This window comes from Physeter macrocephalus, chromosome 19 (assembly GCF_002837175.3).
Source record: "Physeter macrocephalus isolate SW-GA chromosome 19, ASM283717v5, whole genome shotgun sequence".
NCBI classification, from domain to species: domain Eukaryota; kingdom Metazoa; phylum Chordata; class Mammalia; order Artiodactyla; family Physeteridae; genus Physeter; species Physeter macrocephalus.
This window is the reverse complement of record NC_041232.1, coordinates 37,856,400-37,871,001: the sequence shown is the minus strand read 5'-3', so window position 1 is coordinate 37,871,001 and position 14,602 is coordinate 37,856,400. Positions and strand designations below refer to the sequence as shown.

General features: G+C 39.4%; 1 protein-coding gene across 2 annotated transcripts in view; it reads right to left on the bottom strand.

Moving 5' to 3' along the window:
* The window catches only part of LAMA3 (laminin subunit alpha 3), a 239,651-nt gene that overhangs the window by 47,039 nt on the left and 178,010 nt on the right, over positions 1-14,602 (bottom strand). For both annotated transcript variants that reach the window (XM_024120969.3, XM_007127211.4), the window contains 10 exons: positions 13,580-13,630; positions 12,517-12,668; positions 7,471-7,581; positions 7,249-7,360; positions 6,868-7,035; positions 4,739-4,935; positions 3,441-3,557; positions 2,316-2,470; positions 1,895-2,036; positions 946-1,048 (listed from right to left, as the gene is read on the bottom strand). In XM_024120969.3, the coding sequence (XP_023976737.1) occupies positions 946-1,048; positions 1,895-2,036; positions 2,316-2,470; positions 3,441-3,557; positions 4,739-4,935; positions 6,868-7,035; positions 7,249-7,360; positions 7,471-7,581; positions 12,517-12,668; positions 13,580-13,630 (1,308 nt within the window). The remainder of the gene's footprint in view (positions 1-945; positions 1,049-1,894; positions 2,037-2,315; positions 2,471-3,440; positions 3,558-4,738; positions 4,936-6,867; positions 7,036-7,248; positions 7,361-7,470; positions 7,582-12,516; positions 12,669-13,579; positions 13,631-14,602) is intronic.

Genomic DNA, 14,602 nt, shown 5'->3' with positions numbered 1-14,602 from the left:
TTCCCGGACCAGGGCTCGAACCCGTGTCCCCTGCATTGGCAGGCAGATTCTCAACCACTGGGATGCCAGGGAAGTCCAGTATCCTAATCCTTTTAAAAACACATATCTTCACCTCTTAGCTCAAATTTTGTAAAGAGACCAGACGTCACACCAGGAAATTTTAATTTTTGAAATTTGCTAGGCAAATGACTACATATGGTTTTGTATTTTCTTTTTCCTGTTTTCATATTTATTTTTCATTTTAATTTTTAAAAATGAAAAAAGATAAATAAATAAATGTATTTATTTACTGGTAGAAGGCATCTAACTGCTTTGAAAGGATTAAGAAGGTAAGTGAGGGCTATGAGCTTGGATGGCTGCTCAGCTATGAATGACCACAGGAGACCAGAGAAAATCAAGACAGCATTTTCTGAACACAGGAATTTGGTGAGATCGAGACAGTTTAATTTAAAAAAAAAAAAAAAAATCAAATTAAATAAGTAGAAAAACTTCAAAGACAAAAATTTAAAAATCTTCATGCTCCATAGTGGTAGTGATTTTTGGTACTTTCAGTTGCTAAGATTTTAGGGCTTAAGAAATTTTGAAGCAGTTGCTCTAATGACCTGAAACTAATTACCTGGGCCTTAAGTAAGAAAGCAGCACTGTACATACCTCAATGCTATGTGGGTCCACACGGGATTAAACTAAGAATCCCCTCCCCCAAACCCAAGGCCAGGCCGAAACAGGCCTATCCGCCTCAAGATTTACTTAGATTTATGTGGTTCTAGTTAATTTGGTATATGTTAGAATATTGGGTAGAAACATCCCAGCTATAAGTTTGCAAAGTATCATTTTCATGGACACTGAGATTCAAGAAGTGCATTTGCTTCTAGGGCTGCCTCTCCTGGACTCGTAGGTTGTTTCCAAGTCTTTGACTATCCCAGCCTCCACCCTAACCCTCAATACCTTGCTGTAGCTTCTTCTGGGTTATCTTGGCTTCATTTAACAGTTTATCGCTGTTGGAACTCAGGGTTTTAGCTTTTCTTGGAACATCTTCCTTTATCACTGTCTGAAAGCAAAGTGTTTATCAGCTTTAAATGTGATACACCTTAGGAAATATAGTGTAAGCGTTTTCATCCTACCCCAAAGGCCTTATTTTAATCTTTAAAGAATGAGGTTAGAAGGTAAGGAGGAGGTTTAAAAAGACTGTTCCTTAAAAGATACAGTCAGGGCTCTAAGAAGACATCTGTGGCTTGGGGAGGCGGACCCATCTCTGCTGATATAATGACACATTGTGTGACACCTTCTCATTTTCTCACTGTCAGTTGTACAATACCCTCTGCAATAATGGAGGACAGAGCTAAAATGCTTTTAGGCTTTTAATCTTCAGGAGATAAAAATCTTCAACCTTCCGAGGTCTGTCCCCTAATTCTCTCATAGTTAATAATTTCTTCTTTATTTTTCAACGTAGGAATATTATATGATACATTTAAGATCCCACAGGACTCCACAGACATGCCCAGGTGTAAGACAAATGACAGGAAATAAATGGTTATAAAATTGCGTACAAAAATTTCTCTTCTTTGGTAAATGTTAATACTCCATACTCAGTCACAGCATAAAAACATACCTGGTAAGAAGCAGGGTATAATACTTTCATGGTTCAAAATCAATAATCAGTGTGATTTCTATCTGGTTTTACAAATGATTTTTAAAAGTGGGCTACATTTATCAAACAGCCAAGTATATACAGAAATGACTTATATCTAGAGCAAGTTCGAGTCTATTCTACATAACAAATTCTGGTCTAAAATAATGCTTTTTTCTATTCCTTGGTGCACACAGAAAGAAGATAGGAAAATGAGTCCTCTCCAGAGTGCCTGGAGAGAAGGTACCAGTGCAGGTGCTTGCTCACCTGGAGGGCAGCCTCAGACGCACTGGTGGCCTTGTCCGCTGCGTCCTCGGCTGCTTTGATGGCATTGAGGATGTTCTCATAGGCGGTGGCAGCGTCCACAGCACAGCGTACCAGCTCATCCCCACTGGTGTTCCTCTCGATCCTAGGAAATGGTACAGGAGAGGGCTCCAGCGGCCCCCCTGCCTGCAGCTGAGCCCCCTAACCTCCCGATTCATTTGACAGATGGAGACTTGGGGCTGCAGGCTCTGCAGCTCTGCCCCAAAGATGCAGCTGGGAATCAGGCCCCTGCGGCTGGTCGGGTTCGGACCTGGGCCCTGGGTGCTGCCCTCCACCCTGGTCTGGAGACCCCACTCCCCCTGAGAGGCCTTCCCACCAGGCTCCAGCGGCCCCTGCAGTCAGACCCGCTAGGCCGGCCACTCACTCCTCCAGCTGCCTTGCCAGCTCCTGTAAAGACTGCGCATGCTTCTCTGCCTCCTCCACCAGGGATGCTTTACTGGACGATTTGGAAAGTTCTCTCACTTTGTCACTTAGTTCGTGTCTTGCTTCATTTAAAGTGACAGCTAGTTTTTCATATTCCTATATTTTCCAAGTAAACAAGAGGCAGTGTCAACTTAAGCAAAGCATGTATATGCCATTTTCTTGACCTCTGTCGTAAATGACGTTTCCAGGAAGCAACAATGAGAAACTGTTTTCTGAGCCCACTCAGCACACCAATTACTCCTTGGTTACTTGAGATATTGACACTGATAATATTCTCCCAAGTTTTACCACCATTTTGAACATTTTCCATATGGTGGGTACCCACTTTGATAGATTTTATAAAAGCTCATTATTATCATTAGTGTATAGTTGTACTAAACCAAAATACTTTTTTTCTTATTTAGAAATAGCGATAATAAAAGATATTTTCAAAATGACCAACGGGCTGCTAAGGAATGTTGTCCATCTTTTACCAGTCCTAAATGTCTTCTGTTAATAATGTATGCTTGATATTTTATTTTATTTTTAAATTGTTTTTCAGCTTTACTGAGGTATAATTGACGTACGATTGTAAGATATTTAAAGTGCACAAAGTGATGATTTGATATACGCCTACATTGTGAAAGGATTCCCCCATTGCGTTAACACGTCAATCAGCTCATATTTTATCCTCTTAACTTTTTTGGGAGTGGGGGTGAGAACATTTAAATTCTCTTTCAATTATACAATATAGTGTTATTAACTAGAGTCATATTGCTTTACATTAGATCCTCAGACCTTATTCATCTTATAGATGAAAATGATATTTTAAAAATAGCACCACATTTTTTTGTTATCACAAAAGTAACATTCACTCACTGCAGGCAAATTAGATAATAGAGATAGATATAAAGAAGATACATCATTCACCCCTCCCCCAAGGGACAACCACTCTTAACATTCTGGTATATTTTCTTCCACCTAAAAGACATATATTGGAGAAAAAATTGGTTAGCCGATCTCATAGTTTCCTCGAAACATAATTTAAATGCTTTTTGATTTTCTAGAGAACAAGTTTTGCCTCTACCTCATGGCTTTTACTCATCAGCTGCAAGGCAACATTAGTTTTCAGTAAGGAAGAGTCTGCAGTGGCTAGATGCTTGGTGAAGTCACTCTGGAGGGAATTCATTTCTTTAACTTGTCTCTGGAGAGAATAAAAAGAATGTCTGTGAGCTTCATGATATATTGTCAGAAGGCACAGGCATATTTATTGGACAACAGCATGGAAGTAATTTCAGAGTCAGAATGTCTTCTTGCACTTAAAGGTCATCTAGGAAACTCCACAGCCATGAGACATCAGTTCAATTTGTTGTGTAGGTGTGTTGTCATAGTTTCCACAGACAACATGCCAATGAAACAACCGTTGTCACATTGGAGAAGGTTTCTACACTGGGGTCAACCAGGCCCATGAGGTGGATGTATAATTAAGCTCTGGCTAGCGGATCAGAACGAGGGATTTTAACTAAGGAAATCAGCACCAACCATCAGCCCACTCTACATGCCGGTCCCAACGAAGATGTTGGGACACTTCAATAAGGAAACACACAGGACTTTAGGATGCCAGGGTGGAGGCTGCCAGAGTTCAGGGACCCATAAAATTGGCTCCTGCTCCCTTCCCCTTGGCAAAATCAGTGACTTCTAACAGAGGTGTTACTACCTGAAGAGGCTTTGGGAGTTAACCATATTACCATCTGTGAAGATATTAGTCATTGTCTTTTACGAAATTCTTGGTTTTTTGGGGGAGGTGGTGTTCAGTCCTATGTTATTCCACTTTGATCTTACTGTCATTTCATAGCCCCTCACACTTTTGTTGTTGTTTTAGCCTACAGTGTTCACCATTGAAATACACACTATAGAATTCGAGCTTTAAATCCTCATTGCAACTCCTGCATGTGGCCTGTATTTTGACTTATTTCCTATAAAGCAAGTAATGGCTTAAAATGCCTTTGCTGGTGATTCTGATAATGATGATTACATATATGACACAAAAAGTCAGTTATTTAGCGCATACATTGTACACTTTGAATTAATTATAACAATATTAATTTCTCACCTATTTGGCAGCATTATTGGTCCAGCACTCTATCAGCCAGGGGTGGGGGTGAAGCGATTTGCTCTGCTTTCTCTGTGGTTTAAGTTCAGAAACTTTTCTGGCTGCTGAGAAGTAGCAACTACTTTGATTTTGCATTTAATGCCTCGCTCCTATTTGATTAGGGCTTCCTGTACAGACAGCTGCCTGGCTCTGCCACTTTATTAATGATAAAGATTCCTGTTCCCTCATCCTTGTCATTAACCAAACCATGCAGATTCTGACCGTGACCTCACCTTGATGGATTCCAAAGCTCTCTCGTTTTCTCGGTTGAGGCCGGTGGCCTGCTTTGCTTGGTCACTGGCCTCCTGTAGAGCGGCACGGAGGTCACTGAGTTTGGCTTCGTATTCATTTAAAGAATCTCGGATATTCTTAACAAGCCCATTGTTCTCCAACTGGTGGTTTTCCAGCCAGCTCCTTATCCGAATCAGCACTGTAATACATCACCTTTTTGTTTTCCACTTGAGACATGAGTACATTGGAAGCTAACTTATAAAGACTACAGAAGGAGAATTGAGTTTCTACTCACTTCGTGTTTTTCCTTGAACTTGCAAGGGAACAGGAAAGGAAACTAGCATTTATGTTATATCATACACACACTGTTTCATTTAACTTTCATGACAACCACATGAAAACAGTAATTATCATCCTCATGTTTCACACAGGAAAATGGATGGCCTGAGAAATTGAGTGACAAGGTTTCAGCCTTGGGACTCGAACTTGACCTGCAGAGCACAAAGCACATGCTCCTTCTACTACTAACACTGTCTCCTTGCAGCTAAAAGCCAAGGCTAATATTAAATTTAAACAATACAAATGCTAAAAGAGAACTGTTACTATCTGTAACCACTGATACATCATTTTACTAGAGAATAAAGGTCAGTATTTGGAAAAATATACACCAAATTATTATTTCTTACAGTTTTGAGCTAATGAGGCTTTTTCCCTAACCCAAACCTTTAGATATATTCAGTTAATTTCTAGTATATTCATTTTTGGAGGTAACAGTAGTGCTAATATCAATGTATGATTCAAAACCTCAATGGTGATAAGGTGACCATTAAAAATGATATGAGATGTGGCACATATATACAATGGAATATTACTCAGCCATAAAAAGAAATGAAACTGAGTTATTTGTAATGAGGTGGATAGACCTGGAGTCTGTCATACAGAGTGAAGTAAGTCAGAAGGAGAAAAACAAATACCGTATGCTAACACATATATATGGAATCTAAGAAAAAAAAATGTCATGAAGAGATTAATGGCAGAACAGGAATAAAACACAGACCTACTAGAGCATGGACTTGAGGACATGGGGAGGGGGAAGGGTAAGCTGTGACGAAGTGAGAGAGTGGCAGGGACATATATGCACTACCAAATGTAAATTAGATAGCTAGTGGGAAGCTGCCGCATAGCACAGGGAGATCACCTCTGTGCTTTGTGACCACGAGAGGGGTGGGATAGGGACGGTGGGAGGGAGGGAGAGAGAAACTAACACACTATTGTAAAACAGTTATACTCAATAAAGATGTTAAAAAAAAAATGATATGAGAGAACTGAGTGGAGATGAACGAAAGAAGAATGAAAATGCAGTTAAAAAGGAATAAGACATATCAGTGTCAAATATCTAAGAAGAAACTTTTTTTTTTTTTGCATGATGGTAAGATATTCTGTTCTATGGATAAAGAAGATGTGGTACGTATATAGAATGGAATATTACTCAGCCTTTAAAAAGAATGAAATGATGCCATTTTCAGCAATATGGATGGACCTAGAAATTATCATATTAAGCGAAGTAAGCCAAACAAAGACAAATACCATACGATATCACTTATATGTGGAATCTAAAATATGACACAAATGAACATATCTATGAAAAAGAAACAGACTCACAGACATAGAGGAGACTTGTGATTGCCAAGGAGTGGGGAGGGAGGGAAGGATTGAGAGTCTGGGATTGGTAGATGTAAACTATTATACATAGGATGGATAAACAACAAGGTTCTACTGTAGAGTACAGGTAACTATATTCAATATCTTGTGATAAACCATAATGGAAAATAACGTGAAAAAGAATGTATATATATGTATAACTGAAATCACTTTGCTGTACAGCAGAAATTAACACAACATTGTAAATCAACTATACTTCAATAAATTAAAAAAAAAATGTTGTTCTGTCCTGCGGCTTCTCAGTAATCTGAAGGGGCTACCTATTTTCACCACATGATCCTCTACCAGTAATATATGCTGAAAAGACGAGCCCCTCCACCTGGCCCCGGTCACTAGATATTGCACTCTGCACACTGTATTTCAAACCAATTAGAATGGATTGTATGCAAGAATTTGGGAGGGTCCTTACGAAGCTGAGCCTCTCTTTTTTCAGCTTCTGCTTCCCTCAGGTTCTTCCCAAAGTTGCGGTTCCTCAGTTCCCTTAACATGCGCTCCGCTTCAGCCAGCTTTCTGGAAAAATCATCCAAAGGCAAGTTGTTTCCTTCTCCTTCTGTCTCAGAGATCTGCTTCAAGAGAACTGGAAAACATCAAGCAGTTTATTAAACTGGGAATTCTGGACTCCAGCAGACTACTAAAAAAAAAAAAAAGGCCGAGATTTTTATGGAGGGTTCATATTGGTTTTTTAGTATCACTATAGGCTCTTTTTCATAATGTTGAACTCTTTCTTTGTACAACAAAGGCCACAAAGTAATATAAAAGATGTTTAATTGGGCTGAGTAACTCTTCTTACTGTGCACATTCCGGATGACATTTTTAATCTTCGTGTCCAGCTCTTTGGCGCTTTGGGTTGTCCGATCAACATTGTTATATAATGTTTGAGCTTTTCTGGAATTTATTTGAACCTATATGAAAAAATTGATGAGCAACAAAGTAAGTTGATGGGAGGAAAAAACTAACAATATTCTGAAAGCAAAAAAAAAAAAAAGTTAATGTTATTGACCTAACACATTACCTTTTCTTGCAAAGTTTCAAATTCGCGATTCAAGTTACTCAGTTCTTTTTCCAGGCCATCCAGTTTTGATTTATGATTTGAAATGGTGGAACTGTAGCTGAGCAACTGGCTCTGAAAGTAACATACAAAGTTAATCTCACTTTAGAGTAGAAATTTGGAGGGAAGTCTTACCAACTTGCTAAACCTAGTGATGATGTGAAAAGATTCATTTAGCAAGACCAATGCTGATGCTTAGGAAAAAAAATACGGTTCTTTGAAATAGGCCACATGAAGAATAAATTTCTGATATAAATTGTGATATGGCTCTAAAATAAAGTAGTAAAATTTAAAAACATGAAGAGACAAGAGATACTTTACTTGAATTAACGATCTAACCATATAGAAATGAGGGTGATGCCACTTACTTGATGTATTAAGGTTTAGATTCTATTATAAAGAATTGTTCAGTTATTTTTAACCTAAATGTTACCTGATAATACTAAAAAGAAGTGCCTACGGCTACTCTATTCAAGGACTCATTAGATTCAAAGAATTATAGAGCAGGAGAGAAATTTGTAGCTCATTTAATTGAATACCCTTATTCAATATGAAAAAAAATGAGAAAACAGAAGCCCAAAGAAGTTGGGTGACCCATCCATGCCACAGCAGTACAGGTGATTACTGATTGCTTCAGGACTCAAATCCTGGTCCCCTGTCCTTTTGGGGGAACTCAACAGCCTCATTACTTTTAGAAGGTGACATTGCCTCATATAATATCTAGAGTAGTAAATATTTTCAATTTTTGGGAAAAAATATGTTAATACCTTGAGAATTTTTACAAGAAAAAGCAAAATTATTATCTCTATTTGCACACGAGAACCAGTGTTGGGTAAAAGAGCACAGGCTTTCCAGCTCAGGTCCACACCCTAGGTTCACCACTTAATAGATAAGCTCACTGGGCCTTATCTCTTTCATCTGTATATTGGTGATTATAATATTAAGCTGCTGGGTTGTTTTCAGCGGTAAGTGGGCTAATGCATTATAAAATGTCACATACATACGACTGTTCAAAAAATTAGTAGCTTTCTCATACATATTCCTACTGAATTTTCATAGTGTTTGTGTGATATTGCAAGAAGATAGTTCTATTTTAATTTTGTTGTAGGCAAATGAGGCACATCATTCTAAAAAGTGTTAGTAGAAGTATAAGAAGTAAGAAGTATAGTGGGTAAAGCATGGTCTTTAGAATTTCATCTTGTGTATGAATAATGGTTGACAATCAATCACCCTACTTTCAAAACCCTCACCAATCCCAGACATCAGAGGTCACAGAGAACAAAATTATCTGTTGGATTTTTCTTACACTTTCTTCAAGTTCATACAAATCTATAAAAGCAGACTGACATTTTCCTGAGTAGATAGTCTTTTATTTTGTCAAAAAAAGGTTACAATTTTCTGTGACTTTCTACATTCACAGAGCAGGTTAACACATGTAGATTTTATTAATTCTGTTTTATTATAATCTGCACTAGGGGACAAACTGGAATTTATGCAACAATGCCCCGATTGTTTCAGATTTTTTATTTTTTATTTATTTTTTTATTTTTTTTCGGTACGCGGGCCTCCCACTGTTGTGGCCTCTCCCGTTGCGGAGCACAGGATCCGGACGCGCAGGCTCAGCGGCCATGGCTCACGGGCCCAGCCGCGCCGCGGCATGTGGGATCTTCCCGGACCGGGGCACGAACCCGTGTCCCCTGCATCGGCAGGCGGACTCTCAACCACTGCGCCACCAGGGAAGCCCCAGATGTTTTATTTTTAATTTTTGCAGACAGGAAGACAAAAGTCATTCTTACCTTTGCTTCCCTTTCTGTAATGCATCTTTTTATTTTCAGCCTGCTTTTAAGTATGTCAACTTATTTTTGTTTTTAAAGCAATTAATTAATGGTGGGCTTTAGTGAGGCTTTTATTCTGTATCCTGCTTGGAATTCACAGGACTTCTTAGAGCTGTGAGTTAATAGTTTTGCCTTAAAATTGGAACATTTTCTACCGTAAATGCACAAATATTTTTCTGTCCCTTACTCACTTCTTTTTTCTTCAGTGACAACAATTACATATGGGTTTGGTGACTTGATGATGTCCCACAGGTCAATGAGGCTCTTCCTGTTTTCGTTCGTTCGATTTTGTAAAAGCTTTACTGAGGTATAACTGACATACAGCAAAAGGCACGTGTTTAAAGTACACAATTTGATATGTTTTGACACATGACCCATGAAATTATCTCCACAATTAAGATAAGAAACATTTCCTCATGCCCCTCGTAACCCCTTCCCCCGATTCTCCCTGACATTTCCTTCCCCATCACCAGGAACAAACACTATTAGATTACTTTTCATTTTCTAGAACTGTGCACAACTTATGATTGTCACACATAAACACACACACTCATTAGGATATGAACTTTTCTTGGTCGGGCTTCTTTCAGTCAGAGTAATTATTCTGAGATTCACCCATGCATCAGTAGTTCATTACAATTTATTGCAAACTAGTATTCTACTTTGTAGATGTACAGCCATTTATTTATGCCTTCACCTGCTGACAGACTTTTGGGATGTGTCTGATTTTTGCTTATTGCAAATAAAGCTGCCAAAAAAAAAAAAAAAGGAATTTCACCTTGGCTTGAATTCTTCTGGAACCACCACATACCAGCTGTGTGATTGAAGGCAAGTTACTTAGCTTTTACAGGCCTGTTAAATAAAAATAACACTAATTTCCTCATAGGACGTTGTGAGACGTAAGGAAAGCACTCAGCACAGAGCCTGGAACATAGGATGGATACCAAAATGTTGGTTTCCTTCCCTTCATTGAAAAAATGCAGGGTTATACTGATGACATCAAAGTAACCCAAGTGGCTTTTCTTTTTCTCTGAAAACATAAAGACTTTCCCCCCTCCTCTCCATATTAAGCCTGCAAACCATGCACTAAAATTACCCTAATGGGATGGAAAAGAACCAGTTTTCTAGCATTAGTTTTTGCTGTATGTACTCAACCATAGTCACTAATGGTTTACAATCAGCCCTCATTCCAAAAGCACTTATTAAACTTTCCCCAAACCCTCTTTCACTATGTCTAGCTTAGGGTTTATCTCATCTACTGATTTATTTTACTTTGAGTATATTTTTTCATTTCCACGAGTTTTACTTAGATCTTTTCATATTTACCTCTTCTTGTTTGGTTTCTGGTGTTTTAAATTTTTTTCTAATTTCTTGTTCCTTCTAGTGGATGTTATTCTTTAAAGAAATTTTCAGATTGTCCTATGATTTTCATGTTCTCTAAAGGGAACTCATCACTTGACTGTCGCTTCTGCTGCATGTCTTTTTTATTATCTGTCTGTTACAGTGTTTGCAGGCTCCTTCCGAGAGGGAGATTTCTTCTTCTCCCTGCACTCTCTGTGCTCTGTCCAGTGACCCTGTGGTCATCATCACTCCCTCCCCAGAACCCCCAGTCCAGGACCAGGTGTTATATTGACAGCTTAGGACTTGCACATTATGGTGATAGTGAGAATGTCACATTTCAGCACAGATCCTGGTTTGTGAGTCTTGTCCACATCCTGGCTGCAAGGTTGTCCTTTCTTAGGTTCTCATACAGCCATTGTCCAACAATGGGAATTGGAGTTTCAAGGTCGCCTTTTCAGCCTCCATTTATAGGCAGAAGAGCCCCTGTTTTCCCCCCAGGGAGCCTGACTCTGGCCCGTGGGGCATTTTCAGCCCTAGTACTTCTTAGGATACCCTCCTGACCACCTTCTTTCCAACTGTACATAGTACATGTTCCGAGCTATGAAACAGACATCAACACATTTAAGAGAACTGGAATCATAAAGTATGTTCTCTGACCCCCAAAAGAGTTAAACTAGAAATAACAGAGAGTTATCTGGAAAATCCCCAATTCAGAAATTAAACAATACAGTTCTAGTCACAAGAGGAATTAGAAAATTTTTCTTTTTTCTTTGGCCACGCTGCATGGCTTGTGGGATCTCAGTTCCCAACCAGGGATTGAACCCGGGCCACAGCAGTGAAAGCCCAGAATCCTAACCACTAGGCCACTAGGGAGCTCCCTAGAAAATCTTTTGAATTGAATGAAAATGAAAACACAACATTTTAAAATGTGTGGAATACAACTAAAGCAGTGCTTAGGGGAAAACTTATAGCACTAAATGCTTATATTAAGAAGGGTTTTGGATCAGTAAATAAGCTTTTATCTTAAGAAACTAGAAAATGAATGGCAAACTAAACCCAAAGCAAGCAGAGGGAAGAAAAGATATGGATAAGAACAGAAGTCAATGAAATTGAAAACTGAAAAACAGCAGAGAGAAATCAATGAAATAAAAAGATCAATAAAATTGATAAACCTCTAGCTGGAATAATCAAAAAAAGAGATAAGACACAAATGACCAATAACCAGAATGAATGAGAAAGCATCACTACAGATTTTGCAGATATTAAAAGGGTAAGGAAAAATTATAAACAACTGTATTGCAATACATTTGGTAATCTAGATGAAATAGAAAAATTGTTTGAAAGGCACAAATTACTAAATATCACTCAAGAAGAAATAGATAAATCCTAATTGTCCCGAATCTATTTTTTAATTGATCTTATAGTTTAATTTTAAAAAAAACTTTCAACAGAGAAAATCCCAGGCCCACATGGTTTCACTGGAAAATTCCATCAAACATTTAAAGAAGAATTAATAACAACTGCACTCAAATTCGTACGAGTCTTCCGAATGCAAAACAGTGAGCTAAAGATTATGAGAAAAATGAGCCCACAAGTATTCAGTACGTAAGGAATGTTCACTTAGAAGTGTTAGTTTTGTGTGTTCACTGGTACTTTTCACCAGTAAAAATCTAATCTTCATTTAGATCAGAGGAAGGAGGACAGCCCCCCTGAGTCTTAAGTGGAGTCAAGTTCCCCCCCTTTCTCACGTGAGGAGTATTCATTCACGCAGCATCTCTCTTCACCAAGTATCCGCTCTGGGCCAGGCATCATGCTGGACCCACAGAGTACTTACCCTCAGGTCCTTGGTCTGGGTCTCCAAGTGCCTCATCTGCTCCAGGGTCCCCACACTGGCACTCAGGCCCTGCAGCTGAGACTTGACCAGGAGGAGCTCGTCCTCCATGGTGGCCAGGTCGTTCAAGAGCGTCATCACACAGCTGTCACAATCTGTGGGGGCCGCAATCAAAGGCACATGTGCTGTGGGCTGGAGCCACAGGAATGCAAACAGAGCCCCAGGGCTGTGCCGCCCAGTTAATACACACATAGCCCATCACAGGCAAAAATCACAATCCTGGACTTCCCTGAGAAAGATGCAGATTCTGAAAAAGGGAGATCTCTAGACAGGGGGCATTTGACAAAGAAATGGTGGAATGGGGGAAAAGGGTGAGGGTGGTCAAAAGGTACAAAATTCCAGTTATACGATAAGTAAGTTCTTGGGATGTAACGTACAGCACAGTGGCTATAGTTAATGACACTGTATTATATATTTGAAAGTTGCTAGAAGAGTAGATCTTAAAAATTCTTAATGCAAGACAGAAAATTTGTAACTGTGTGAGGTGATGGATGTTAACTAAGTTAATTGTGGTGATCATTTCACAACATATACATATATCAAATCATTATGTTATATACTTTAATACAATGTTGCATGTCAATTATATCTCAATAAAATTGGGCAAAAAAAGAAATGGTGAATCTATTCAACTTGTTGCTTATTTTGTATGTGGGAAAAGAGTAATAAATAGTTTTTATTTATTGAGTGCTTGCTATTTACCAAGAATCATGATAAGGGATTTATAAGCATTTTTCCAACAGTTATATGAGGTTGGTATAGTTATTACCAACCTGTTTTTACCATTTGACAAATGATGAAACCAAGGCTTGAAGAAGTAAGCTCATTTGCACGAGGTCATACAGATTTTAGTTGACAGAGGCTGGATGTGACTCTAAGTAGCCCTCTTTCCACCACCTCCCACCACTGCTTTCCCAGACTCGAAACTGCATGTCCCAGTGTAGGGCTCACAGATTTTAAGCTGACCCCCACAGCTTGGAAAGGAGGGGGCCCTTTCTCTTCTCACCATCACATTCTTCTCCAGGGTCACCATCTTTGGGTTCTTGGTTTATGCAGTCTGAAATGAGGAGTAACCAGAGAAGACAGTGTTATTACACTTACTCTTCATGTGCTTTTTAACTTGGCTTTCGGGAAAGCTAGTTTTGTGTTCAGTCACCCAGCCACACAGCATTGCCGGCTCTTCCCTTTTCCCTCCCTCCTCGGTGCCACTGCTTAGGGAGCTGTCTCATCTCCCAACAATCTTGCTACAGGAACTTCTCTTGTGGCCTCTCTGATCATATATTCAGTTCCTTCTCTACAAAGGGTCATGCCATTCTTATGAAATGAAAACTCCTAATCGTTGGTGTTGTCCTCATTTGGTAGCCTCCTATACAACTGCTGATGTCTCTTCTAATATCATTCAAGAACATTCAATAAACTCTGAGCACCTTTGAGCATTCCCAGTGTGCCATGGTCCTGTGCTAGGGGCAGGAATACAAAGATAGCAAGGCAAAAGTCTCTGCTGTCCTGTAGTTTAATGGTCCTATGGGGGAGACAGGCACATTTCACAACAGTGCGACAGATGCTGTAAGTGAGATATGCACACAAAGTTAGTGGACTGACTCCACCACCTACCGCTCACATAGGCTGAATATTGAGGTTCTCAGCTATAGATGGGAAAGCCTAATGGTCATCCCTGGACATTCTTTACTCCTCCCACTTCTACACCTTTCCCCAGACCATGCATTCTTAGGCTGAAATGCCCTCTCATTTTCCTGTGAAAAATCATCTGACTTTATTAAAGGAAAACTCTAAGCTTGAAACTTTTCTAGACATGCTACAGGGAGGCTTTCAGGTGTGTTCTCAGCAGCCACACCTTGTGTGTATACACATACGTTTTGAACCACATTTATTTATTTATTTATTTATTTTTTGCGGTACGCGGGCCTCTCACTGTTGTGGCCTCTCCCGTTGCGGAGCCCAGGCTCCGGACGCGCAGGCTCAGCGGCCATGGCTCACGGGCCCAGCCGCTCCGCGGCACGTGGGATCT